General features: G+C 51.8%; 11 protein-coding genes across 11 annotated transcripts; 4 read left to right on the forward strand and 7 right to left on the reverse strand.

Annotated features, from left to right (window-relative positions):
- Nucleotides 1–1,772: 1,772 nt before the first annotated feature.
- On the reverse strand, nt 1,773–4,820 carry CC77DRAFT_1016787 (WD40 repeat-like protein). Its single transcript, XM_018524281.1, has 3 exons — nt 4,424–4,820; nt 2,987–3,987; nt 1,773–2,934 (listed from the first exon to the last, which is right to left on the reverse strand). The coding sequence occupies exons 1-3, from the start codon at nt 4,583–4,585 to the stop codon at nt 1,908–1,910; spliced, it is 2,190 nt and encodes a 729-aa protein (XP_018389831.1). The 5' UTR covers nt 4,586–4,820; the 3' UTR covers nt 1,773–1,907.
- A 33-nt stretch (nt 4,821–4,853) lies between these two features.
- CC77DRAFT_518976 (hypothetical protein) lies at nt 4,854–5,909 on the forward strand. The gene has a single exon (XM_018532003.1). The coding sequence runs from the start codon at nt 5,060–5,062 to the stop codon at nt 5,684–5,686; it is 627 nt and encodes a 208-aa protein (XP_018389832.1). The 5' UTR covers nt 4,854–5,059; the 3' UTR covers nt 5,687–5,909.
- On the reverse strand, nt 5,775–7,473 carry CC77DRAFT_519000 (homocysteine S-methyltransferase). Its single transcript, XM_018532004.1, has one exon. It carries the CDS (start codon nt 7,093–7,095, stop codon nt 6,133–6,135), a length of 963 nt encoding a protein of 320 aa, XP_018389833.1. The 5' UTR covers nt 7,096–7,473; the 3' UTR covers nt 5,775–6,132.
- Nucleotides 7,474–7,807: 334 nt separating this feature from the next.
- CC77DRAFT_519338 (hypothetical protein) lies at nt 7,808–8,953 on the forward strand. Its single transcript, XM_018532005.1, has 2 exons — nt 7,808–8,518; nt 8,571–8,953. Exons 1-2 carry the CDS (start codon nt 8,016–8,018, stop codon nt 8,902–8,904), a joined length of 837 nt encoding a protein of 278 aa, XP_018389834.1. The 5' UTR covers nt 7,808–8,015; the 3' UTR covers nt 8,905–8,953.
- Nucleotides 8,954–9,764: 811 nt separating this feature from the next.
- Nucleotides 9,765–10,242, forward strand: CC77DRAFT_928126 (protein translation factor SUI1; the record flags this gene model as incomplete). The annotated part of the gene is made up of 2 exons (XM_018534034.1): nt 9,765–9,876; nt 10,001–10,242. 2 exons carry the CDS (start codon nt 9,765–9,767, stop codon nt 10,240–10,242), a joined length of 354 nt encoding a protein of 117 aa, XP_018389835.1.
- Nucleotides 10,243–10,602: 360 nt separating this feature from the next.
- CC77DRAFT_1037828 (ATP-dependent DNA ligase) lies at nt 10,603–13,341 on the reverse strand. Its single transcript, XM_018527090.1, has one exon. The coding sequence runs from the start codon at nt 13,281–13,283 to the stop codon at nt 10,638–10,640; it is 2,646 nt and encodes an 881-aa protein (XP_018389836.1). The 5' UTR covers nt 13,284–13,341; the 3' UTR covers nt 10,603–10,637.
- A 121-nt stretch (nt 13,342–13,462) lies between these two features.
- On the reverse strand, nt 13,463–14,507 carry CC77DRAFT_1047055 (hypothetical protein; the record flags this gene model as incomplete). The annotated part of the gene is made up of 3 exons (XM_018527475.1): nt 13,463–14,002; nt 14,058–14,358; nt 14,400–14,507. 3 exons carry the CDS (start codon nt 14,505–14,507, stop codon nt 13,710–13,712), a joined length of 702 nt encoding a protein of 233 aa, XP_018389837.1. The 3' UTR covers nt 13,463–13,709.
- Nucleotides 14,508–15,577: 1,070 nt separating this feature from the next.
- Nucleotides 15,578–19,003, reverse strand: CC77DRAFT_1057639 (MED14-domain-containing protein; the record flags this gene model as incomplete). The annotated part of the gene is made up of 1 exon (XM_018528038.1): nt 15,578–19,003. One exon carries the CDS (start codon nt 19,001–19,003, stop codon nt 15,578–15,580), a length of 3,426 nt encoding a protein of 1,141 aa, XP_018389838.1.
- A 1,164-nt stretch (nt 19,004–20,167) lies between these two features.
- CC77DRAFT_1005425 (MFS general substrate transporter) lies at nt 20,168–22,448 on the forward strand (the record flags this gene model as incomplete). Its single annotated transcript, XM_018523345.1, has 3 exons — nt 20,168–20,419; nt 20,582–22,174; nt 22,233–22,448. The coding sequence occupies 3 exons, from the start codon at nt 20,168–20,170 to the stop codon at nt 22,446–22,448; spliced, it is 2,061 nt and encodes a 686-aa protein (XP_018389839.1).
- Nucleotides 22,449–22,671: 223 nt separating this feature from the next.
- Nucleotides 22,672–23,946, reverse strand: CC77DRAFT_519456 (Tat binding protein 1-interacting). The gene is made up of 6 exons (XM_018532006.1): nt 23,745–23,946; nt 23,598–23,663; nt 23,481–23,543; nt 23,403–23,431; nt 23,116–23,352; nt 22,672–23,062 (listed from the first exon to the last, which is right to left on the reverse strand). Exons 1-6 carry the CDS (start codon nt 23,815–23,817, stop codon nt 22,895–22,897), a joined length of 636 nt encoding a protein of 211 aa, XP_018389840.1. The 5' UTR covers nt 23,818–23,946; the 3' UTR covers nt 22,672–22,894.
- Nucleotides 23,947–24,075: 129 nt separating this feature from the next.
- CC77DRAFT_928246 (AAA-domain-containing protein) lies at nt 24,076–26,611 on the reverse strand (the record flags this gene model as incomplete). Its single annotated transcript, XM_018534041.1, has 3 exons — nt 24,076–24,296; nt 24,372–26,457; nt 26,522–26,611. 3 exons carry the CDS (start codon nt 26,609–26,611, stop codon nt 24,076–24,078), a joined length of 2,397 nt encoding a protein of 798 aa, XP_018389841.1.
- Nucleotides 26,612–26,766: the final 155 nt, after the last annotated feature.

A 26,766-nucleotide genomic window follows, 5' to 3' on the forward strand; every position in this document is an offset into this window, starting at 1 on the left:
AGAACAGCAGTGCCCGAGCTTGTCAGTACGTCTGAGCTACCCGGTGGCACAATGTATCCACTCGAAGACAGACCAGCAGGACTTGAAGAGATAGCCGATTTGCTTGATGACATTGCATACCCGCTTGAAGATGGACCTGTGGGTAACGAGACTGTGAAGGTAGTCGGCACGGTACCTACGTAAGAGCCTGACTGTTTAGTCGAGATGCTGGAAGGAACGTTGTATCCACTCGACGATGAATCAGTAACGGTAGCACTGAGGGAAGTAGGCACGGCATCTGTATTGCTACTAGGTGGGGTTGCTGAGCTGGAGGGAGCATAGCCTGGCGTCGAAGGAGTAACCGAGTTACCGGAACTGGGTCCCAGAGATGGAGTGACCAACGAGGTAGGTACTGCATCGGTGTTGCTGTAGGATGGAGTTGCTGAGCTACCAGAGGGAACAGAGCCCGGGTATGACATAGATGAGACCGCTGAGCTACTGGGAACCACAGGAGCTGGGATCGTGAGCGATGAGACCAATGAGCTATCAGGAGGTGCAACGTATCCAGTCGAAGAGCCGGTAGGACTGAGTGTAGTTGGTGAACCGGAATAAAACGAATTGACGACATCTAAGGTGGTAGATGAAGGGATCACAATGACAACGCTTGATCCAGGATACACAGACGTAAGGGTGACAACGACAGGGCCGTTGTAAGACTCCGACCGAGTGATTACGCTCACACTAGGCACCGTGACATAGGCGCTTGAGGAGACGTCCGTTGGCAGTGCGCTTGACTGAGGAGCAGAGCCACTGAGATATTCGGAACCGGTAGGAGAGATCGAAGACCCAGGAATGGTGCTGACAGTGATGCCTGCAGACTCGGTGGGGTATGTAGAGCTAGCAACGGATGAAGGATTAACTGTAGTCGCAGGTGGTCCATACCCGGGAGGTGTGGATGAGAGAAGACAGATTGTTGTTGTTGCAGTGACATAAACGACGGATGTCTGGGCAGTTGTAGTATAAGGAGGGCAGCTCGCGATATCCGTGCAGATCTCGGAGACTAGATGAGTTGACGTGACCATAACGACCATGGAGTGCGTGTCTGTGAGGGCGCGCTGGACATCTGTTCACATGTCAGGGTTACCTGATCGTTCAGGATCGCCAGATCTGGCTTCGAGGAGCGCGCTACCCTATTGAGCAGCAATGCTGACTAGAAGATGGCATGGAGGAAGGGTATGACTTACGAGGAGCTGCAAGAGGCTGGACTGCGAGAGCAGTACCTCCGAAGATAGCGGCAAGCTGAATGATCTTCATGTCAAGCGTCGGGCTGGCAGCTGAGGCGAGGTTGGATAAGGGAGTGCACCTGATGAGCAAGATGATCAAAGGGCCAGATCAGTTGCTGAAGGAGGGCGATGATGGTTGTGGCAAGCGAGTGTAGGAGGTTTATGTGGGCAGAAGAGAGATGATAAACACTGGGCGATGGACTATATCAAGGGAGGCACGAGTGCCAAGGGATGGGCGACCTCTGTGAAGCTTTGAGGTTAGGGAAGGTGCTCTCAGATCACAACAAACAAGTCCAAGTGGCAAGGGAAACAACCCTCGGAGGCCACTGGGATGATGTAAAACTACAGCAACGTCACGAGATAACCTTCGGCAGCTCCAAGCGCAATCGCAAGAGACCAGTTTTTCACTTCAAGGCCGAGTGAGGCCAGAATCGCAGATATGCCTAATAGACGACTCACGATGCCGTCCGAACACGCTATTGTGGGAGATCGGGGTCAACAACATGGAGTATGAGATTGAAAGAATGAGATTCTACATGCGGGTATACTATAGCTAGTCATCTTGATGCTTTTACCTCCTAAAAAAAACGCCCGAATGCACCCATCCGTATATGAACACCTCAAGGCCTAGCTTGATGCTAAGCTCTATTGACGTGTCGGTAGATACGCACCACCGGCAAGGACCAAATTCATCCGGGTGAACTGTACCTTATACACAGGACTGTCTTTAGTCGGAAAGACGCTGATCTGGTCCGCCGACACACCTGCCTCCTTGTTGGCCTTCTTCCCCGTGACTGTGGTGCCACTTGCGCCCTTGGTCGTCATGGCGCCATCTGCCTTCGCAGCCACACCGTCAGCAGCCTTATCGCTAGTCTCTTGCAGTACATCCCAAACACGAACTGTCTTATCCGCACCGGCTGAGACAAGAACGCTCGACTCCACACTCCAAGAAAGCGACCAGATCCCGCCTTTGCCATGTCCGCGCATGCGCTTGCGTCTTCGCCCAGTTTCAAGAGTCCAGAGGATAATGTTGCCAGCATCGTCAGCGGATGCTAGGGTTCTGCCGTCAGGAGAACAGGCTATAGCAGTTACATTGCCTGTATGACCAGTAAAGAGGCGCAGGCAATTACCACCGGCGATGTGCCACATGCGCACCGTGCGGTCGCAAGAGCCGGTAAATACGTAGAGATTGTTGGGATGGAAAGCAACGCAGTCAACGTCGTTGTCGTGGCCAACATAGATGCGTAGAGGTTCAATGTGATCTGTTGACCACAGACGCGCAGTACGATCGTTCGAACCAGTGAGGAAATAGTGTCCATACGGTCCCCATTGCAGGTCCCAGACAGGATTGTCGTGTCCGCGATACGCTACAAGACAGGTGTATGTATCTAATGACCATAGCCTGACGGTCTTGTCTTCCGAACATGAAAGGAGGCATTCTGAGTTTGTGGGCGGGCCAGAAGGATACGGATTTGCTGTGGAGGGTGAGAAGGCCACCGCAGTAACAGGGCCTGAGTGGCCAACAAGCCGCCTGGAAGACGATGGCTGAGCGTCTGGGTTGTCGTTCGGAGAGGTGAGAGGACTGCCGTCCATGGACCAGACGCGGATGTAGGACTCGTTCATGCCGGCTGCGACGAGCTGGTTGTCACCAGAGAAGTCGATACAGTTGATACTGTTACCGCGTCAGTCATTAAATTTCAGAGGGGTATAATGAGTTGACTGACCTGTCATACGTGTTATGAAAGGTGTACATGGTCACGCTGACAGCGGGACCAACACCGCCTGTTCTGCCTTCCATCTTGTAGCGATCTCGGTGCTCGATGATCTTCTGAACCTCCATAGAGACGTCGCGCGCTAGAGAGGGAGGCAAAGGAACAAACTCGCGCGAAGGCCCGTCTTCTGTTGGTTCCTGTTTTATGCGTTGCTCAAACTCCTCTACCAGACTTGGTTGTCCTGGTCTTGGCGCATTTTTAGCGTCCTCGTCTTGTAGAGCTGCTCGGACGTCTTCCTGCAGATCTGCCTCCTGTGGGTATGCTCCTAATTGTAGCCTGATTCGGGCAGCTTCCGCTTCGGGATCGTGGCGCGCAGTAAGAGGATGACCTGGGGCGTGTCCTGGAATACCTTCATCCTCCGCTGGGAGCTCGTCTTCGCCATGTCCACTCGCAAGAATTGCTGCAATGCTTTTCTCGGCGGTGGCCGTCCGGTCGACAGTGACGATGTTCAGGTGTTCCCGGATCACGTCTATTATTGTCGCACCACCGTCAAAATGCTTGGATTCGAGAAATTGAATGAGGTTGAAGAATGGCATCGTCGTTAGCGTGATCCGGTATTTGTTGTCGATGTACAGCTTCGCTATTCGACTCTCCTGCAGATGTGCTTGTAATCGCACTTGGCGAAGTGTCTTGATGTCTTCGTCGTGGTCGCGCTCAAAGAGGCCCTGGTACGTCGCAAAAAATGTTTCCGCGTCTTTCGTGTAAAAGTCGCGCACCAGGTCCAGAAATGAGTACACAAAGACGGGCCACAGCAGCTTTCGCAACTCTGGTCTATACAGGTCCAGGTTATCTTCGGTGTATTTGCGTAGAAGCTCGAATGCTTTTGTATATTTCGCGCCGCCTGCTTCGGTACTCTGCGCCGTGAGCGGCTGGCCGTTGGTCTGCGGTTCAGACTCCTTGCGGAGCATCGCCTCGGTGCGAACATAGCCTTTTTTTGAGAGGTACTCCAAGACCTGTACAAAGGTTAGCAACGACACGCTCCAAGGTACAGTCATCCCCAGGTTGGAAGCAATTAATGCTCCAAGTGCGCAGTACCATATTGTTGCTACTGGAATTCGCCGCATGGGCCTGGCTGTGCAACGATGCGCTCATATTTGACTGTCGTGACGTTGCTGGTCAGGGTGCAAAGCAGAACGCGCGAAGCTGGAAACCTGTCGCAGTAGAGAAAAAAGGTTGTGGTAGATATGTAGTGATAATGTGCGTGCAGAATGAGAGCTGAGCGGCGTACAAGGTGGAAGGAAGCGCAAGTCAAGAATATAGCCAAGGACAGCTTTCTTTCACCAAACGCGACATCCAGAACCAGCTGTAACAATGCGCTCTCACTCTTCGTAATTGTACAGGCACCACAATAGCAGACGACGTGATGATAGGAAAAAGAGCTGTACCCACAATCTGGTTCAAGTTCTGCTGGGACTGCGGCCCTGAGGCACCTGGCGGCGGAGGACCGCCTTGTGGAGGCATGGCGTTGTGTGGTGGTAAACCTGCGCTGGGTGGTCCATTTCCTACACTCATTTGCCTTACAGGCCCGGGCCCTTGCGGGGGCCCTGACATGGTTGTGGTGTTGCTCCTTCTCTTCTATATTGGCAGATGGCTGCTCTTTCACCTCGAGGCTGGGTGGAGACGGGTCGCAATGCGCATGAAGGATCGGAAACGCCTTCCGATGGTTGCTTCTCTGTCGCAAGTGGTAGTGGTGAGATATCGACGCGTGGAGTCTCTGTGTAGATAGGTGAGTCGCGTCTGAAGCTTCCCAGGACGTCACCGAGCCTAGCCGTGTTGCGGAGTGAAAGACGGAAGTGAGGTTCGACTCGCGCGGCCTGCCAAGAAGGCCGCGCGCATGCATGGCGGGCGGCCCTGAGCTTCCCCAGCTTCGACTCCAAGACACGCAACTCACGCCAAATACATGTCGCATTACTTTTTGGCAAACCTACTCTTTGTCGCAGACAACCTCTCTTTAGCCTCATAAACCAATCAACCTCTCTGGCACTCTGGCCGCTATCATTGTCCACACCCTCCAGACATCCCACCATGTCCACCGAAGCCGATCCACAAACCGCAAACGAGATAGACCAGCAACAGGCCGGAACCACCAAAGCTTCTGAAGAGCCGAAAACATATCGTGAGGTCGCTGCTGAACACATCGACACCCTCAACGAGATCAACCACCAAATACCCAAATTGCTCAAATATTTCGCAACCGCCCTTAGCCAGCTCACCAACGACCCCATCCCCTTCCAACATGACGCTATGGAGTGTACCCCTGGCACCCTAGAAGCGCGTAAAGAAGCTTTCCGAATCAACGCTCTCTTCGTCGGTGCGTCCTGCGAAGTAATACGAACAGAGTTGGTGAAGCAAATCAACGCTCTGGAGCGGTACAAAGTCATCCCAAAAAGCCATCCCAAGTTCACCGTCACGCAGAGACAAGGGCAGGGGCAGAAAGGCAAGGAAAGTGAGACGGAAGTTGTGGACCCGGAGAAAGAAGTCAAGAACGGAGGCTATGGGGAATTTGACGTTGGCGTGCTGAACGCAAGGGCGAGCTCGGGACAGGTTGGGACCGAAGATGTTTTGGATCGAGCCAAGGCCATACTAGAGGAGCTACAGAAACGAACTGGCGGTGCGGTAGGTGGAGAAGAATACATGGATGTCGATGGGTGAGAGTGCTAGGACGTATTGAGTGAGATGCGTCCAGCCGAGCCAAACAACCGAGCAGCATGCACGCGATGCACTGCAAGCGACGATCCTAGGGTGATGATTCATGTCCTGAACAACAGACCATGTGCGTTCAGGGATCTCAGGGAGTGTTGCCAAAGCGTTCATCCGAACGGGCAGTGAGTACCTGGAAACTAAAGGGCGGTCACAACGACCAACACAGCCGAGCCAGAGGATAGCTCAACCTCAAGGAGTCCAACAGCACCCTCCGACTCCCCATCATACAGTGTGATGGATGACTATGTGCCAAGTGCGCGAGTTTTGTCACTTCCCGGTGAGTGGATGTAACGAAAGAAGTAGTCTACGATACATTTACACATCAATCGAGCATCTTGAATACAACAGCGATAACTTTTTGACTATGATCCTTGAGCCTCTCGTCCCTCGATGATCTAGCGGCCTCCCTCAAGTGCCTTCTTCATAACTCCAATGTCTTCCGGTGTAGTCCTGCAACAACCTCCAATCAAACCAGCCCCAGCCTCAGACCACTCCCTCGTTTTCTCCGCCAACGTAGACCCTTCTGTTCTCTTACCTCCCCACTTCCTTGCCTGAGCATTCCACTGCTCACCAGAATTGGGATACACAAGCAATGTCCCTCTCTTCACCAACGGCTTCAAGTTCTTCATAGCAGCCAACGCCAAGTCATCCGGTACGCAATTGAAGCCCAGCGCAACCACCTGTTCCACGTCATCAAAGAGCGCTGCGATCTCCGACAAAGATGTTCCATCGCTGATGTGCGAGCTGTCTCGTAGTGTAAAGCCAAACCAAGCTTCTGTCTTTGGAAACTCTGTGGTAAGGAGGTTCAGGAGAGCTTCGGTTTCGCCTTTGGATGGTATGGTCTCGCAGGCTAAAATGTCGACGCCCGCAGATACAAGGGCCTGGATTCGTCCGCGGTGGAAGTCCTTCATCTCTTCTTGGGGGATAGAATAATCGCCCCGGTATTCTGAGCCATCTGCAAGGAAAGCGCCGTATGGGCCTACGCTGCCGGCTATGAATAATCTACCGCGAACACCTTCACTTGTTTCGGTAACGTATTCATCTCTTGCTTGCTGAGCTAATTCCACGCTCTTTGCCACAACTTGCTTGGCCTCCTCTTCACTCAGGCTTAAGTGCTTGACTAATCCTGCAACGGACGCTTGATAAGATGCTGTGATCGCGACATTGGCGCCCGCACGGTAGTAATCGAGATGCGTTTGTTTGATTAGGGACGGCTGATCCAAGAGAATCGATGCGGACCATAATGCGCCGCTTATATCTGCTCCCAACGTCTCCAGATAAGTTGCTAGTGCACCGTCCAGGATTATGGGATAACCTTTAGCGATGTGGGTGGACAATAAATTTAGTGGTGATGCCATGGTGGATATCCCGAAAAGAATGCGCGAAGAGTTTGGATAAGAGTAGATTATTCAAATTCCGACCAAGATTGAAATCTGATCGAGTGTGTTGGAGCTGTGTGTTGGAATTTAGTCATTGTCCGATGTGCGGAGTTTTGAGCGCCGATGCTCAATGGGCATTTGAACGTCCAAAGAAAGTTTTACTTAGGAAGCCGTTGACCCTACTTTAGCAGCACCTCCTATTTGCCTGACCTGCCCAGTTGCCATCGCACAAGACAGTGTAATACATGATGGCCTTCCATTGCCCGATCCGATCGTGGGTGGTGCGAATGCGTGTGATCTTATAGAAGCGGCGAATGAGCAGGAAGCGCTAACAGTAACTGTGGGTCCCTAATCGACGCGTCGCGAGCATCACTCTTCCACCTTGTTCCTGCATACACGACATGACTATTGCAGACAATTACCATACATGTCGGAATACCTGCCCAGTATCGAACAGATCTAGTATATTGTTGTCAACCTAGCTCAACCCATCTTGAGCCGATATCGGTCGCCGCTTCCCTTCATTCGCCAGTCGGACCAGGTTCACTTCATCGGACAGTCAGTCAGAGGCATGGAGAACTTCGACCCTTCGTCTGGCCTTGTCTACAGGGAGACTACGTCAGCTTCCGTCAGTTCAATGATACCAAAGTGGACAAGCCATTCCCGGGGTAGACGAATAGACCCATCGAAGCATCGGCGCCTAACTCCAGGATGCGATACCCTGCAATCAATGGCCCTCCGTTGTTGTATCTGGAACATTGACAATATGGAACCAGAGGCTCTACAATGGCTCAGGTGGTCTTACGCTAGTCGCTTGCACGACTATTTAAAGTTAACGTGGGTCGAAGGTCGCACAGAGGCCCAAAGTGCGATGGCTAATCTAAGTGTCCAGTGACACAATGACCTTTCGGACTTGGAGTCTCTTTCGAAAAGCATTTCCCAAAGATGTTGATCGCCACTCTACCTTCCATGTGTATGACAGGGAATCCGAAGGTCTCTTACCCTCTGTCGTCGATCGCTTGGTCAAGCTCGACGGCGACATGCTGACGTTCCTCTGTATCCGAACCATTGACATGACAATTGATCAACTCGTTTCTCTTAATACTATCAATACGCTTGCGGTTCTTGCAATAGAGATTGGAAGCAACGATCGACTTGGAAAGTATCGCGAAACACTGACCGTTCAAAGGCTACGCGACTGGGGTCGAAGCGTCGGCGAAAGTGGTGCTTTCAAAAAGTTGCGAGTACTTCTTGTTGACGGTTGCAACTCATTACCAACAAGACTTGTCTTAGCGTGCATCTCCAGCTTTCCCAGCTTGAATATTGTTGGAATCTCTGGCCAACCAGATCCATCTGAAGAGGAACCTTACTGGGGGAATTGGCGCCAACATCCTCATCTGGAGTAAGTGACCTAGATCCAGACGTTGGCTCATTGAGGTAACATAGTTTTTTAGCCGTTGGGACAAGACAAACTCAGACAGCGGGGAGAGAAGGTCTAGAACCACAATGGCTTCTGACATGCGAAGATTGTATGATGCCTCGCTCGAGTTGTCGCAAGACGGATCTCCTGGTGGTGGAACATACCAATCATTATCTATGCACTACATCCAACGTAGTATGCCTGACACGGCTACAGAGATTGCTTGGTTTGTCCGTGAGCTGAAAGATGAACCTGCTCGGCCCGTGAAGCGTGTCCAACAAGACAAGTCTCGATCCGATACTAAGAAAAGGAAATTACGTGAGGATAAGAAAGTTAGCATAGGTTCGCTACTGGGAAGCTTTACCTGAGCACTGCATTGGCTGGGCAAACATAGCAGAACCTATTCATACTCACTCAGTTCTTCGAGCGTACCCAGAAGGAATGCTAGACCATCTGGAAGCAAGAGTCACATGGTAATAGATCGGCATTCTCCAGCTGCGGCACAATGTCGAGTTTTTTTGAACACGAATGAACCCAAGAAGACCCGCTGGTCGTATTCTTTGCTTATTTGGTATTTTTTGTACACCAATACTACGAAGGGGGTCACACCGGAGTCACCAGCGTTCATGGGAGCAGAGGAAGTAGAGGGTCTGTGTGAGACCAATAAGGGTTTCCGTGCCTCTGTAGAAGGTTCTGGAAAGGTAAACAAGTCGCACCTGGCATACTCATGAGTCGTGGATGAGCTTCCTTTGCCTTGAGCGATAAAGCCTCAAGCCTGTTGGTGCGCTATGCGCTTTTGTTGAGACGGGTGACAGTGCGCATGCGCATGATAAGACAGTAGCACAGAATTAGGGAAGGCATCGTGGTTACGAAGACAGTCATGCCTCTGACCAACGAGGAAGTCTTGGGGACTGTGATATCGACCATGAGCAGTATCTACGCCCACAAACGAACATGAGGAATGGTAGATGCAGGCATCCCTGGGGGAATGTGGATCAGCGCTAGTGACTGTTCCGGAGTTGGCGCTTGGCAGCGGGGCTGAGACCGCCTGCGGGCTCCCCCATAGATGGTCCCCTCGCCACCCTTCCCTTCGCCGATTAATACCCTCAACCGCTCCACTCAACTACTCCGACCTTTATCACACACGACTACGCTCCACTTTCCCACCACACCCACAAACGACCGCCCTACTACTCTTAGCACCCACAGAGCGCCCCCAGTCGATTTCATGACCACGGACATCCAGAATCTCAAGTCCTTCGATCCGTTCGCGGAGGCTGATGATGCTGGAGGAGAAGTAAAGTCTACTCAGCAAAACTACATCCACATTCGTATCCAGCGTATGTATACCATCCAATCTTCTGTTATTCGATCTCATCATCTGCGCGACATCGGCGCGACATTCCTTCCCCTCCTCCCTTACGCTTCAAGAAATCGCGCAAGGCTGACGTCAACCCCCAACAGAGCGCAATGGTCGCAAGACTTTAACGACGGTCCAAGGCCTGCCTAAGAAGTTTGACCAGAAGAAGATTCTCAAAGTCATCAAGAAGAAGTTTGCCTGCAATGGCACTGTCGTCGCAGACACTGAGATGGGAGAGGTGATCCAGTTGCAGGGAGACCAGCGCAAAGATGTTCAAGACTTCTTGACCGACAAGAAAGAGGGCCTAGGCCTTGATGGCAAGACCATCAAGGTCCACGGTTTCTAAACTCACAAAGGACGTGGGTGCGATGCACACCGCCGCTCCTCCCGCCGAAGCCGAACGACCGCTCCAAGGTCGAGCCAACGATACGGTCGAGGATGGCCATGCCGGCATGTCGTATATGTGGAACACACATTTGATAATGCTGAGCCGCGGTTTCGCAGAGCAGATATGTCACGTTGGAGGAGGATTACGACTTTCCTATCTCCATCTCCTTGAAAGAAACAGATATATACATTTGAGGTTTCGCACGCTGAAGTGTCAGGTGCTCTAGGACGACGGGATGGCGATTGAGATGCTAGTTTCGAGGAATGCAATGAATCAGGGAGTGCTTTTACATTATTCGTTGTTTCAAGTGGCCAGCTTCGGGGTATTCAACGGTTACTATGTCATGATATGCTCTACTCATCATCTTCGTACATGACTTCTGTGATAGCATCGTTCTTCTTAGGCGCTTTAGCCTCCTGTTTCCGATACAGACTAGCTAATTCCTCTGCCTCAGTAGCCTCATCGATCCCCTTATCCTCTCTGACCCTCAAGAATCTCGGAAACCTCGTACTCAACCCTCTCTCCTCACTGACCAAGCCAATCGCAGCCGTATACGTCGGACTCAAAGTCAAATCGGCGAAAGCTACCTCCCAGACCTCTTGCGGTTCGAACCAAACAACTGGCATTCCAGCTCCACCATTGTACTCTACATAATGGGGTTTGCCAGAGAGCACGTTTGTGCAATCTGGGTCGTCTGGGTCGTACTTTGCGCGGTTGGCTTTGTAAAAGGTGTCAGTAAAGCCGGACATGCATTTTGTGACTGCTTCCAGTTGTCCAGTTTCTGCGTTGCGGATGGCAAGGAGGATAGGTGACCACCATGCTGCCTTCCGACCAGAACCATGAAAAGCGGCAATGGGAATCAGGTCGAGAGTCTCGGAGGTGGTACTATAGTCCTTCTTCACTTTGAGCCAGCTGTCTAGACGCTTATCCGGTTCGTAAGTCGATAAGAGTGCTTTACGGCGGCCAGATGTCTTTGGTTCGTCTTTTTCGGTTTCGTTAGAATTCGACTTAGCTTTGGACTTTGCGGGCTTCTTTTTCTTGGGTGTTGGTGGAAGCGAGGGCGTCTTCTCAATAGCTTCGTCGATTTCGGCGAGTAGGTCGGGGTTAGGGAGGTTGTCAAGAATCTTCACCATGATGCCTTCGCACTTGATTTCCAAGGCACTTTGGAAGAAGGCTTGGACTGCTTCTACGTCGGCGGACGTAGCATCTAGGCTCTTGACCCACGTAAAATGATGTGGTATCTCCACAAACAGACTTCTGAGTAGAGACCTCCGTTCTCTAAAAGGCCGGTTCAGTAGCTCTTCGCCATTCAGATACATCAGGTCGAATGCAAACAGACAGACGTCGATCGTCACGGCACCGACGACGACGTCTTTTCTTGCGCGATTCGCAAGTGTCTGGAATGTCTTGAGGTCTCCACTCTCCCGATCGACAGCTACAACTTCGCCTTCAAGAATGAAGCTCGAGACGCCCTCTCCTCGTATCTTAGGCACCAGCGCTACTAAATCCGGATACTTGTCAGTCATCACTTCCAGATGTCGTGAGAAGATTGTGACTTTGCCCTTAGCATCACAATGCACCTGCGCTCTTTGTCCATCGTACTTGTACTCGCAGGCGAAGTCGCGTCCTTGTAGTTTTGTGAGCATCTCGCCCATATCGCGAGTGATACTTCCTAACATAGGTCTTAAAGGGATGTGTAGTGACAGCCCACAGCGCACGAGTAGTTCGTCGCAAACACCAATCTCGAGAAGCACAGGTATAAGGTCGTTGTAGTTCGGTCGTCGAGCGAAACATGCCTTTACGATCTCTTCGTTCCTGATGTATGCCTCCGTGAGTTCTTCCTTCTTCAGTTTTGCCATCTGCTTCTGATCACGAATCTCGAACTCAGCCCCTAGAGGTTTCGACAGCATGAAGGCACGGGACAAAGCGATAAGCATCGTGGTCTTGACAGCTCCAATCCGCAGATGCTGTACGAGCGTCCGTACAATGTAGCGGCTTTCTTCAGCACCCCGTGTATCCTGCACCAGTCTTTCGACAATTCTCTGCTTGTTCTCTACACTGCCATGTCCCTTACTGTTTGCGATCTTGACTAGTGAGTCGAAGACACTCCTGATTGTCAGAGGCTTCGGTTTGCGAAGGGTGAAGCTCTGCTTCTTCTTTGCTTCGAATGCGACATCGCCAGCATCGCCATATTTTGCGTTCAATACTTTCAAGCCTGCGTTATCCAGCCCACAAACTTTCTTAAGTGCTTTCGAGATCGCTGAGCCCCCCAAACCAAGCTCCAGATCGATGTAAGGGGGCGATATCGCATTCGTCGCGAGCCAGACGGCTGGAAGCAGGCTATCAGGATCGCTTTCGACAATCGTTCGAATAAGGTTCACAAGCGTGTCGACTATTCTGATGCGACTTGTCGTACTGTTGACCAGAATGAAACATCGTGTCAATAACGCGTAAGTCGCATGCCCTCCGTCGTTCACCCAATGTTTCTTTAGTTCCGGGATGTATTTTGCCGGTTCAAATTCGAGAGGGCTTTGATCGAAGGGTATATTTGCTGTTATCGCGTCTTCTTCGGAGGCGGTCGATTGGAGAGATAGCGTGTTTTTCTTCTGGTTGAGTTCGGCAGCCTTTGTGTTTTCTACAGTGGCTTCACGTATTGCTAATTCGGAATTCCCATTCTGTCCTTTTGTGTCTTGTGTCGTGTCTGCAGGGACTTTGTCGGGCTCCTCATACAGTTCATTCGAGTTCACCGGCTCCGCCGGCTCCTGATTTGACCCCTGCTGTCGGTCTTCCTTATCCCACTGCTCCTGAAGTTTACGCGCGAGTTCTTCATCGGTCAGGCCTGTGTTGTCCTGATCCACGGGCGGTTTGCTGGGACCTGTGTTCGTTGGCGCATCTTTGGGTGTCGCTCTAGCCGTTTGCTTTGCGAAGAAGTAGTCCAAGCTGCGTATCGGCTTCCCTGAGCCATCATTCTTCTTCCGGCGTTTGGAGGGACTGTTCATGATGTGAAGATAGGTTCAAGTAGCATGGCCACCAGGAAAGTGGGTGGTGATATGCCAGGAGAGTGGTGGTACGTCATGACGCGGGCGCTTGGACCCAGTCAAACTCCATCTCACGTGCACACGCGTCGCGCTTCCAAGCTGGGAGGTTCGCTCAAGCATGCTCAAGTCCATCTGATTTGAGTATCTGGCCCAACATATCAGAACCTCCGTATCAATCCCACTGTTCCAGGATCATTGTAAACCAATTGAGAAACCTGCGAGATTTCGAAGTTTGCCATGACATTGACGATCGCTGAGTGGAAGTCTTTACGATGAAGCTTTAGTATAGAGTAAGGACAGAAAGTAATGTCTGATCGGACTCTATCCGAGACTCTCATCCTCCTGGACGTCTAATACATGGATAGTATCCCAGTCCTTCATCTCTTACTAGTCATAGTAATCGAGATCAGTAATCTCCGCCTCAACCATGGGCTTCTCCGGGCGTTCAACAGGCCTCGAGCGTTTGTTGTACCGACCATGATAGCCATCGCCACGGCGATCTGAAGAGGGCCGACCATCAGCACCGGGTGCGTCACTCCAGCTACGAACAAGGCCCTGCGTGTCGTCGTCAGGACCACGAATACGCTTCTCCTGTGCCTCGTCCCACAACTCGAACTTGCCAGTGTCCTTGTTGGTGAATCCTTGCTGGCCTCGAATCTGCGAACCCACTGCGTACTTGACTACACTTCCGAGTCAGCAACCAACTAGAGGTATCGAGAATGACACAGAACGTACGAAATAGCTTGGCTGTGTCTTTTTGAAGACCATCCACCAGAGTGCGAACCGCCACGACAGGACACCCGCTCAACTCGGTGCGCAACAGCTTTGTCTGGCCGTCTTGATTGCATGTTAGAATAGCAGCGAATCTTTTGGTGCCTTCATCCTCGCAGATGACGATATCTAGCCTCGTGTCAATTCCGGTGTTCAGCATTGGTGCGAGGGCTTTACCGTAGAACTTGAATCGCTCGCTGCCGTAAAGAAGACGACAGTTGCCGAGGGAAATCTCTTTCAGCGTCTGAATCTCATGAAGCTGACGCTGTTAGCCAAATAGAACACTTTAGAGAATGAATCAAATACCTTGTGGGTGCTCTCTAACCATGGCTGTGCATTAATCTCCATTGCGGACGTCTGGCGTACTAGCTCACCAGTATCGGCGGCGCTGGTGGAGCTCACAGCAACAGGCATCGTGCTTAATCCGGTGATCTTAAGCCAACAGGTGTCGATAATCTGCGTCAGGTGTCTACAGATGACCAAATTCGGTTATTATACTCAAGCTTTGGGGAAGCGAGACAGACGTGGAGAGAGAGGGATTGGTTGCTGGTTTATATGGCCAGGTAGTGCTAATGCTTCGGGTCAAAGGAGTAACTACGGACAAGTAAAGGCGACACCCACCACGGCATCTTGGGGTAAGAGAGCGGTGAGAGAGCGGCAAGAGGTCCACTAGCAATACAGCTGACCATGGCGAATCTTGGTTCCTATCCTTGGTTATGTAGGGTAAATGCTTATCGTGGACTAGGGTAATGCGGTATACTTGCGGCATCTAAGGGATACAGTTTTGAAGCGCTCCTACAAACTGCTTGCCAGGAAGGAAGCGTGATTTAGCTACAGCTGGGACTAAACGGGGAACTATACGTCGTCTCTTGGCATTGTATTGTCTTTGATAGTGGGAGCTATGTTGCTGGTCGAGACTAGTAGAACAAGGAAATTGTGTATCTCCAGAAAGATTACGATTGCGTGACATGTCTTGTAATTTGCATGGTCGATATATATTCTATGCTATACTTTGAGGAAATGTAATTCTGCCAAAGCACGCAAGAACAGTTGAAACATGGTGTAATAGGCCGTCTCTGGGTTGTAACACATAATACCTAGTTATCAATCGTTTATTGAAGCAGTTGCTGGTACCACTCTAGAAGGTAACATGACTCCGTGCGTATATCCCGTGCCTCGGTCTTCCCACCGCAGGGAATTGGTATAAATAGTATCATACAAAGTACGAAGAAAGAGGAACGAAGTGTAGATGAATGCATCAATGGCACATCCAAATCAGGTGTGGTGTACACGACATCAGGAAACCCTGAACAAACCACAAAACAAAAAGGCATGTTAGAAATGCAAATTATACCGCAGTCCCGCTAACCCAATGCAAGAGATGTGAAAACGTGAAAAAGAAACATGGTACATACATGAATATAGAAGATATTCATGGTTGAATGTAGTGAGAGACATCGCAGTAGCCAGGTTCGTCTCAACCACTAATCGATAGTGATGACGTCGTTTTTAGACTGCCCTGGACGACCTCCTGGACCGCCTCGGCCTTGCTGTTGTTGCTGTTGCAAGGTTTGCTGACGCCCACTGGGCATTTGCTGTTGAGCCGGTCTGCCGTTCGGTTGTTGGCCTCTCGGATGTTGCTGCTGGTTCAGGTGCTGTTTCCCTGATTGGCCCTGCCTCTGTTGTTGTTGCTGCTGCTGCTGCTGCTGTTGTTGCTGTTGTTGCTGTTGTTGGCGTGCCTGTTGCATCCTGGCTTGTTGCTGTTGTTGGTTCCCCTGTTGGCCCCCATTCGCCTGATTTAGACCTTGCTGTGCAGGTTTTTCAAGTGGTGGAGGCGCAACGTAGCCATCAGCCATTCTACAGCCCAAGACACATTTATCAAGCTCCTCGATGGCTCTAGGAATCGCATCCAATTCCGCCACCATACCATTGCGGGTACCAAACCACCCATTGCCCTTCCTACTGAACAGCTCCTTCAGCTTAGCCTGTAGGTTGTCAAGGCGTCTATGACCTGGTGCACGCTCGGGAGTTGGCAATACGTTGGGATCCTTTGGGCGCAAGTTGTCTTCGACGAACCAATACACGTTGTCGTCTTTGGGTTGGAGACGCACATCGAACGTGCAGACGGGATTGTCATACGTAAGACGATATTTGAAGATGGTGTGGACATGGATTGCGGGGTTGCTGTAGTTGCCTGGCGATCGTTGCTCGACTTCGCGCAGGACCTTGAAGAGAGGTCGCGTGGCAACGAGTATCGTACAGAAACGGTCTAGACCATTGGCATCACCGGGATCAATGACTGGTAAGGAGGGCGACCGATCATTAGCAATCTCGGTGAGTTGAGAGAGTATTCGATGGTGCGGGTTGCTGGGTGATAGTTCGATAGTGAGCTCCTTTTCGGAACCAAAATTAACGGTGGCAGAATATGGCGATGGACCGTATTGAAACTGTACGCGTTGTAAGGAGGAGGATTTGAGCAACATCTTGCGTTTCTGCAGAGTAGTTGCAAAGGTACGAAGACGATTGACATCTCGCAGTCGTGCTCGCAACTCTCCAAGTATATCCTGCCCAAAGGGCGTGGCAAGGAGGATCCTAAAGTTACCATCCTCCGAGAATTTGAAAGCATGTTGTGGTGAAGCTGCCATGAGCTTGTGCATATCTGCAGCAACAGTCTTAATCATCCTGCCGGCAGCCATGTGCCAGACGTTCTGACCTCCGACTTTCATGCCTTCGCAAGTGATCCTGATGTCTGATTCGAGCCATGCGTCTTGACCTGCTTGAGCCGCGAGAAGATCTGCAGTTTGCACATGCAGGACCCACCGACGGGCGATGCGATAAGCTTCCAAAGAGGGCCCTAGCTCACACTTCAAGCTATAGTTCTTTTTCTGCTTCTCAAGTTGCCGAGCTGTGACACGGAATGACAGCAGCTGCACGGCGATTCTTTCGAGACTTGCCAAGGTGTTGCGGTTGATGGGCAAGGAGCTACCGTCAGGTCTATCCATTCTGATCTGCTCAGCATATTCTATGCTGCCTCCGCCAGATCCGATTTCGAAGATCCACCACGACTCACCAGACGAGTCGATCACCGCTGCCAGTGCCCAGCTTGGCGTCCAACCGCGAGGGCAATACAGGGTGGATGAAATAACATCCAACCTGACAGCAGCCGACACTACCTGTTGATGTAAAGCTTGCCTCGCTACTGATTGCCAGCCGAGTTGTTGTGCGTTCTTCTGGATCAGGCTGAGTAGTGTACCGGCGAGCACCTGCGTCATTACATTGGCAATTTGTCCAGGCTCCCTGCCTTGATTAAAAGCGCTCTCCGCCCGCGCAGATAGTGCGCTCGCTGGTCGTAAAATATAGCTGCCGGTGACTTGCTCTAGTGACAGTGTGACAGAAGTAGATGTAGCACCCAGTGTTGCGTCAAGTGTGCAATCCCCAGGTTCGGTCTCGGAAAGTCGTGCATTCGCTATCACCCCAGATTTAAAACTGTTCTTCGTAGAACGCAGAATCTCGCTCGCATGGCATGCGATGACTTGCTTGAGAACGCATTCCATGGACAGATCCTTCCAATCGAAATGGAACTTGGGGTCTTTTACTTCCTTGCCTTGACGAAACCAGCGTGTTGTCAGTGACGGGATGGGTGGTCCTCTCCACGAGACCTTGCCGTTCTTTGGCTTGTTGTTGGATACGCCGATCTCGATCCAGTTTTTCTTCCCAGGCTTGTTGGTCCAGTATGACACTACGAGCAAGCGATGCACAGGCTCAACCTTGAGAGAGCCTGCCCAGCCGGTGCGGACGAGGCCTACTGCCTGTGATCGAAGTACAGAAATCTTGTGTGTCAAGATGAAATTATTCAAGAAGTCGAAAAGACCAGTCAGACCCTTGTCTTTTAAGACTAGGTCGGCCTGCAGCTTAAGCTGCATGAAGAAGCGGCTACCGACGGTGATCGTGGGCGCTGGGTTGAACAGTAGCCGGACATCAATGAGGAACCACTGTTCTGAGGCATCCTCCACAAAGGACATGACGTCGAACTCCAGCTCGTTGTCGATGACAAAGGTCGCGCGTCCAGAATGCACGCGCCAGTTTTGAAGATGCCGTGGAAGGCTTTCGTGCACGTTCAGACGTATCGAGAGGGAAGTGTTCAAGTAGCGTAGCAATTTGAGAGCTTGCTCGGCAGAGATGGGCTCAGGCGGTATGTAGTCAAGGCTCGGCATCCACGACGCTTTGCCGGTTGACAATACCTCCAAAGCTGTCGCGATATCCGGATTATTCTCCCTTGCGTTGTTAGAGAGAACCTTGATTCTCTCCAATTTGTAGTCAGCGGCATCCATGTGGGCTGCCTGCGTACTCGCGTGGGCTAGTAAGTCAATAAGCTTGGAAATGTCAGACGAAGCTTTCTTTCCCCACTCTGTAAGGACCAGCAGCTTGATGAACTTTGCCCGCTGCTCTTGGGCAAATGAAAGGAGAACCAGCTTCTTACGCCTGTTTGCGTCTGCGTTCCCTTGCATGTTTGCCGCACCAAGTCCATTGGGAAGAACGCCATTGGTTACTGGAGCCAGTTGGATAGCGGCCATGTTCTTCAATACTTCCTCGAGCTCATTGTAAGATTCCTGCGATATCCGCAACAACAATGTTGAGAGGGAGTTGTACTGCTCAGGGCCAATGTGGGCGATTTCCGGTGGCAGATCCGAGTAGTGTCCGAGCGTGGAGCCTGCCGTCGTTGCTAATGCCATGGACGCGCCGTTAGTGTTGGTGTCTTTCGAGGAACCTCCATTGGTGGCAGGTCCTCCTGCCGGCGTGTCGCTTCGCGTCCCATTGAGTCCTCCGTTGATCATGTCAGCGTCGTGGTTGCGCTTCCTGCCATCTGCATCGCGTGAAGCCGTCGCTAAGTCTGATCCGGTGTGGTTCATGGTGAGAATGCCTGGCATACTACGTCGTCCTCCGTCCCGGGACCCTGGGGCGCCGTCTGCGCACCCACTCTATGCGCTTCTAGCCTTCACCTAATATGCCTGGCCAATCCAGATTTCCGTGATATTTTCGCGAATGTGTCGAGCGTGGGATGTGCAGGAGGACGATCGAGTCGGAGTGCCTGGGGCCGGGTTCAGAGGGCTGGCGGTGGAACGGATGGTGAAATGCGCTGTTGAGGAGTGGCGCGCGACCATGAAGTGGATGTTGTTGGCGTAACAATGGATGCGCACAGGTAGCACAGGGCGCAGCGGGTGGTGAAAGGGCGCTGGTCGGACGCAGCAGGTAAAAGAAAGCGAGGTTGGGGCGCTGTCGACTAGCGCATCGTGTACTGTGAATGTTGCGAAATGTCGTGGGGTGTGGGCGCGCTCGTATAGAAGCCGGCGTCAGTCTGGAGTGATCGTGGATGGGTGCGCGACGCCGGGTAGCTGAGTCGATGATGTTGTTTCAGCGATCAGGAATGAGGTCGTCGAAACGGGAAGGATTGGATTGGGTTTGGCGCCTTGGCGGCCACTCCACCCATGCAGCCTGCGTACTAGTGGATAGCCCTGCGTCTCTTTCATCACGCACACTGAGGATGGCATCCGAAATCGAGGAAGGCCTTGTAGGTGCAGTTCGCTCTAAGAATGTGTATTAAGCAACGCCGAGTCGCTTCTAGAGCGGATACAACACAGCTAGTCGGTTTGATCATTAGTACACAAAATCATTCACCGCATACCTGTCCACGGCTCGGCGAGCTTGCGGCTGCGGCGGCCAGTAGTCTATCCAAAGGCGAGCTTGAGCGCAAGCGCCTTGTCCAATGCCTTCTCGGATAGCCTCTACTGCAACTAGACGCATTATCAGCATGTTCAGCCATTCCGCCAATACTTCAACCCTAACCTCATGACCCCAGCACGACCATGGGATCGCCCGCTGCCCCAACAACTCCACATCTCTCCCCAGCTTGGTTCTGACCTCACCGTGCCCACTAGAACTTGCCTTCCAACCTGAATCCCGGCCAGTGTCAGCTGTTGCGCTTTTATCCTTTGATCCTTCATCATGTCTCAGTTGCGGTGACGCACTTCCGCCAATTAGTGTAGACCCTGCTTGCGGAAGGCTGCGTTTATTCGATGGCACCGCGCGCGCCCGAGCTCCCGCCCTACCAGCGACCGACCTTCACGCGAAATGCATCCTCACAGTCAAAAGTCTCAGTGCCGTCCATATCGCAGTCCAACGAGGCAGACGATGAGCAGAGTCTCTCTTCGGATCAGAGCCTCGACATGGAGTCCAACGACTCGCAGCCCCACTACGAGGGCGAAGATACCCGGTTGACGAGCGACAAGGAGCTTCGCGGCTTTTACATGTACGGATGGGCTGCCGAGGTACTTATTCCTATGCTATCTACCACCATTCCAACCTGCTTCACACTTCTTCAAGCTTTCACCATGTGCCAGCCTTGTGCGCTTCTTCGCTGCCGTGTTGCTGCCTTTTACGCGCCGTGTCGAGCGCAAAAGCTACGCGAACACCACCACTAACAGTTCCAGGTCTTCGTTGTCTGTGGTATTGGATCCTTCATACCCGTAACACTCGAACAACTCGCACGCGAAAATGGTGTCCTCCTGTCTGACCCTTCCATGCCATGCAAAGCCACGAAACCTACCGGTCACCCTAGCTTCTCCTTCTCCACCAACGCCCTAGAAGCCCTGCTGAAACCAAATCCTGAAAAGGGACAATGTGTCGTCCATATCCTCGGCGTCGAGATCAACACTGCGAGCTTCGCCATGTACACTTTCAGCATATCAGTCCTGATACAGGCTCTGCTGATCATAAGCATGAGTGGTGCTGCAGACCACGGGAGGTTCAGGAAAACGTTCCTCTTATGGTTCGCATTCGTGGGAAGTATAGCGACCATGTTGTTCTTGCCCGTGGTACCCAAGGTATACCTTCTAGGCGCACTACTGGCAATCATCTCAAACACATGCTTTGGTGCTAGTTTCGTACTGCTAAACAGCTTCTTACCACTGATGGTGCGTTTCCATCCGACAGTCAAGTATGCCGACTCAATCACCGACACTTCGTATGCGGACGAAGAAGATGAGCCGGAGACAGAGGAGGACGATGAAAGAGGTGGAGAAACTCCTACACAAGAGAACATCATACGAGGAGCGCAATATGCGAACCAGCTTGGAGAGAGAGAGGGCCTTCTTGACGAGGTTGCCGATGCGACAACCGCACTTATTCCAAGCAACCCTTCAGCCGCGGACTTGACCATCCCAAGGGCGAAGAGCAGGGCCGCTCCTTCAGTTGAGCTTGCACTCGCTACCAAAATCTCGTCCTACGGTATTGCAATTGGCTACATCGCCGCTTTGCTGGTGCAGACCCTCGGCATCCTCATTGTCATCGCATTCCAATCCTCCAACTTTGGTCTCCGGCTCGTTCTCTTTGTCATTGGCGCGTGGTGGTTCGTCTTCACACTACCCACTGCCCGCTGGCTGCGCCCTCGTCCAGGACCGCCTCTGCATATCGGCGCACAAACTTCCAATTTTGGCTCTGCACTAGCGTACTTCACATACTCGTGGAAATCCCTAGGTCGTACAGCAACGCATGCGCGACACCTCAAAGATGTTTTACTCTTCCTTGCAGCGTGGTTTCTCTTGTCAGACAGTATAGCTACTGTATCTGGTACGGCCGTGCTCTTTGCGAAGACAACACTCGGAATGTCGTACGCTATGCTCGCCCTGATAAACGTCATCGCGACAGTCTTTGGCGTCTTGGGCGCCTTCTTATGGTCACGCCTATCTGCTTTCTTCCGCCTGTCACCAACGCAGACAATACTGCTCTGCATCACGCTCTTCGAAGTGATACCCATCTACGGTCTACTCGGGTATATTCCAGCAGTCCAACGCTTGGGATACCTAGGCTTACAGCAGCAATGGGAGATGTACCCTCTAGGTGCAGTCTACGGCTTCGTTCTTGGTGGACTAAGCAGTTACTGCCGCGCGCTATTTGGCGAGCTCATTCCCCCGGGCTATGAAGCCGCCTTTTACGCCCTGTACGCCATCACAGACAAAGGCAGTAGTGTCTTCGGTCCAGCGATTGTAGGCGCCATCACCGATGCTTATGGAGAGATCAGACCGGTAAGCACGCCCCAAACGACCTTAGCTCATAGACACGACTTACTAACACATATTACAGGCTTTCTGGTTCCTAGCTATTCTGGTTGGCCTTCCCTTCCCAATCATGATGCTTGTCAACGTAGATCGGGGGCGCACTGAAGGCGCTGCCCTCGCCAAGACCCTCGAAGAACTATCACGCGCACAGGATGCTCGTCGAATAGACGAAGATGATGACAACTTGTCGCAGGAAATCAGAGATGACCTCCGCAGCTCGTTTTCTTATCAGCGCTCTTGAATCATCAAGCCTCCGGCTCCATGATACTTTGCACGTTCCTTATCGTTGCATTCGTTCTCTTATGCTTCCGTAATAGTTCTTTTTTGGCCCATCAGCTGGCCTGATCGGCTATAGCGCGCATTTCAAACATCAGTGTCGGGATTGCATTGTAGAGGCGTTCACTTGCCATTTGTAATCCACATTTCACCTCTTCTCAACTCTCGGTAGCATTAGTATTATCTGTCAGTGCGGCGTTGGGAGGTCAAATGAGCGACGCCTACAACACGAGGCAAATAGTTACGTATCGCAGAGATGCCAATCTGGTTGTCTTTAACTACGATCTCTATATGGCTTGAGACCTTATTGAGTTCACTACATTACCCACACATTTCTCCATCTGCCTCCGTACAATAATTCTGGCACATCATACTTTTGGCATCTTCTACCTCTTTCGTGATATGATACGCTTACCCATCTAGATCGAACATTTCCCGGTGCTCCTCTCTCGTTTGTTGATCAGGCAGCTTTCCCTCGATCAACTTCCACATCTCCATCGCAATCTTCTTTCTTATCTTCGCCACACGAACACTCCTCTTCCACTCCTTCTCGGTCGCTTCTCGCTCTGCTACTGTGATCTTGCAGAATCAGCATATGTATATATAAACATCTCGTAGGAAAGTGAACTTACTTTCTTCGCCTTCCCCTTCTTCAGCCCATCGAGTCTGGTCACGATTTCCGCCCTCTCCGTCTCAAGGGCATGAATGCTAGCGATGAGATCCGTAGTGCTGAGCGTGGAGTTAAGGCTGGAGAGCGAGCTACGGAGGTTCTTTGCACTGGTGAGAAGAGAGATGGTTCGTGTGCGCACGTTGAGAACGCTTTCATCGAGGGCGGCGAGTTGCTCAGTCGTGCATGCTTCAGCGGCGTTCTAGGGGTGTAAATCAGACTTGGACTGGAGGATCCAGGAGCGAAACCTACCTGCAGAGCGTGATAGACGATCTGTTTGCCTAAGGATGTCAACCTGATTGAGCCGGGAGTTAGATTGGTCAGACTCACCAGCAACTCGTCCCTCTATTGCTTTTTGCTCATGAAGGTCTTTCAGAATCTTTGCGGCAGAAGCTGTATCGTGATCAGTGCTTGCATTATGAGTTAGCGTGTTGCCTACAAACGCACCTTTGGTGACCTTATTGTGCAAGTTTGCCGAGACATCGATAGCTGAGTATGGGCGGTTTTGCTTGCCTATGGCCGGTTAGTCGTTGAAGCTGAGCTATAATTCAATCGTAAAGCTTTTCGGATGGAAGGGTAAGGTGAGTGGCCTACGCAGGTACTCCAACACCAGGTCCGGTGCTTCGTTAGCTGTTGCTTTCTCTTCTGTCTTCTTGCGTGGCGCCATTATATGCTATCGATGTGCAAGTACGATAGAAGTAACGGTATCGCGAGAAAATGCCGTGTGAGACGTTCAGCTTCTGACAAGATGGCGCTAGGCTATGAGCATGCTTCCGATGGAAGGAGCCACCCTCAACCCAGGAAGGTGGGGTAGACAAGTTACGTGGGAGCGAAGTTGAGCAACCCAGATATACCGGTATTCTGAATACAATTATGTGATAATTTGTTCGTTACAAAGGCGCACTACCAGTCCCTAATTAGTACTTCAACCTCCACGCTCACCAAATTGTGTAGCCCAATCCTCAAATTCCTTTAACCCTTGCTTGCTCACTGAGGGTCTGATAGTCTGCAGGCTCGCTATGAAGTCCTGGAACTGTATCGGCCGTATTTGATCCATTGTCATGGACAGCAACTTCTCGCCCAGTGAGCGTAATGGTCCCATAGCGGCGTCTTTCGCAAGCGCAGTGATATCAGAACCAGAGAAGCCTAGATTAAAGTTAGCATCATATATATTGTCTTCGTCGTTCTTTCTGTTGTGGAGTGTAGAACACAAGCACATACCGTCAGTGAGCTTGACCAGACAGTCCAAATCGTGGTCGCTCAGTTCATGTTTCTGATGGCTCAATAACGTCTTCACTTGCTGCTTCCGGACCCAATCTTCCGGTAAAGGAATATACTGTCTTCTTACGAATCGCCGTCTTGCTGCTTCGTCGATTGCCCATGGCAGGTTCGTCGCTGCAAGTACTAGCACCCTAGTGGCATCGCCTCTCTCTTTGTCCTTGTCGTTGATTGCACTCCCAGCAGCAGCCTTTTGCAGATCAGACCACTGTATGAGAAACTCGGTTTTGATGCGTCGAGACGCTTCGTGTTCACCGGATCCCGAGCGCGACGAAAGGAGCGAATCAATCTCATCGACGAAGATGATCGATGGTGCAAGCATCTTCGCAAGCTGGAACAGCGCACGAACAAGCTTTTCGGACTCGCCGAGAAACTTCGACGTCAAACTGCTTGCAGAAATCGCGAAAAAGGTAGACTTTGACTCTGTAGCCACAGCCCTCGCCAACATGGTCTTTCCAGTACCTGGGGGTCCAAACAGTAGCATACCGCGTGCAGGTTCTCGCAAGCCCATGAACAAGTCAGGTCTCAAGAACGGGTAAACCACTGTCTCTTTTAATGCTGATTTCGCAACTTCGAGTCCAGACACGTCGTCCCAGTGTACCTCATCTCCCTGTATGACAATTTCGTTCAAAATCTGCTGCGCTGCTTGCTTATCAACACCTCGTGGTAGGTTCTTCATGATCTCGTCCGTCCGTCGCTTCCATTCATCCGTTTCTTCGGGTTCTTGGTCTGCTTCAGTACTGTCTGTACTGGGGGTATCTGGTAACTCTGCACGCATCGAGTTTCCTCTAGCCCTGCCCTTCCGCACCGGTGATGGCCTTTGGTTAAGCAACTCTCCATTCTCTTCTAGCGGTATAGATTCAGGCAAGTCTTCTTGCTCCGAACTGCTTCGCGCTTTAGTGTAACTACTCGTAGATTTGGGCACTAGTCTCCGTGTCGTAGGATCCCACATGACTCCACCTCGTTCAGCACCGTTGTCGCTGTACGAATGCGCTGCTGCAGACGCAGCGAGGGATCGAGGGTCTGGGGCGGGCTTTGGATATTCCTTCCGATACGAGGGCAGAGCTGTGGCGGTCCCTTGCGCATTAAGCATCTGAGTTGAACCGACTGATTTGCGAGGTATTGTTGGCGTTGTTCGCTCGAGCGCAGGGGTTTTGACAGGTTCTGGATCGATTTCGCCGCTGGGTGGTGGTACCGCATACGCAGTCGATGCTGAACCTTCGCCAGCTCTGAAATAGAACGGTGCTTGTGTGGGCGGTTGCTGTACTTCTGGTTTAGAACAATTTGCACTCGGCCTCCCAGCAGACGGCTTGTCGATGGACGAGCGAGCTGAGGGCGTGAGGGAATTGGTCGATGGATTAGTTCCCAATGCTGGTCGACTCGAGGCCCCTGTAGCTTTGACACTCCATGCTTGAGTCGCCGCCTTTGAAGCATCTGGGCGACTTCTTAACGAGTTAGGTAACTTGGCCGAAGATGGTTTGCTTTCCCTTCCGGGTCTCAATGTCCGTAGCATTCTACCGCTCTTCTCTGGCGACGGTGTACGCGTCTTCTTCTCTCCCGCCGTCCCTGGAGATAATGTCGATGCGCTCCGAGTCTGCTTCAAGCTGTTGTCTGCTATAGATCCAGTACCAGAGCTCTTTCGTGGCGCCATTGCAGGACGGTACGGTAACGGTGGCGGTCGCGAAAGATCCGTATACTCTATGGGTGGTATAGATCCGCCTCCGAGCCATGAAGAAGTTCGGCTTGTATCGGTTTGCGAAAGGGGCACGCCATGAGGAGGTGGTGTTGGGGCATCGTTGTCTGAAGACTGCGAGGCAAGACTCTCCTTTGACTCCTTCCTACTGTTCTTCAGGGCTTCCAGCAGATCCACGCGCTCTTTGCACTGTAGCTCCAACTGGCGCAGCGATTCGATCAGGGCCCTCTCTGTTTCGGACGCAGGACGGTAGGTGGAGGGGTTGCGACGAGCGTTATGGTAGTAGATATGGTCGAGGGCGGTTTTCCACGATCGTAACGCCTCTTTCTCATTGTTCTACACGCCGTTTTGTCAGTATGGTCAAGCATGTGCAACACTTGGCGGGTGGTTGGGCACTGACCTGGCCCTCAAAGTATACTGCAGTCGAGCAGGCTAGAAAAGCCTCATCGTAGGCCTTCTGCGTCGTGTTGGCGCGCATAGCAGAAAACATGTATACCGTGCGCCCAATTCGCGCTGTGAAGACGGAAATAGGAGTCTCGCGTCAAGTCTTGGGCTCGTGTTTGTAGATTCGTCTGCTGCATGCGCCGGCCTTAGTTCGCGCGGGTGTGTGACGTAGCCCTGGAGGGAGCTGCCCAGGTGTTTCGC

Source organism: Alternaria alternata (genome assembly GCF_001642055.1).
Source record: "Alternaria alternata strain SRC1lrK2f unplaced genomic scaffold CC77scaffold_3, whole genome shotgun sequence".
NCBI lineage: Eukaryota > Fungi > Ascomycota > Dothideomycetes > Pleosporales > Pleosporaceae > Alternaria > Alternaria alternata.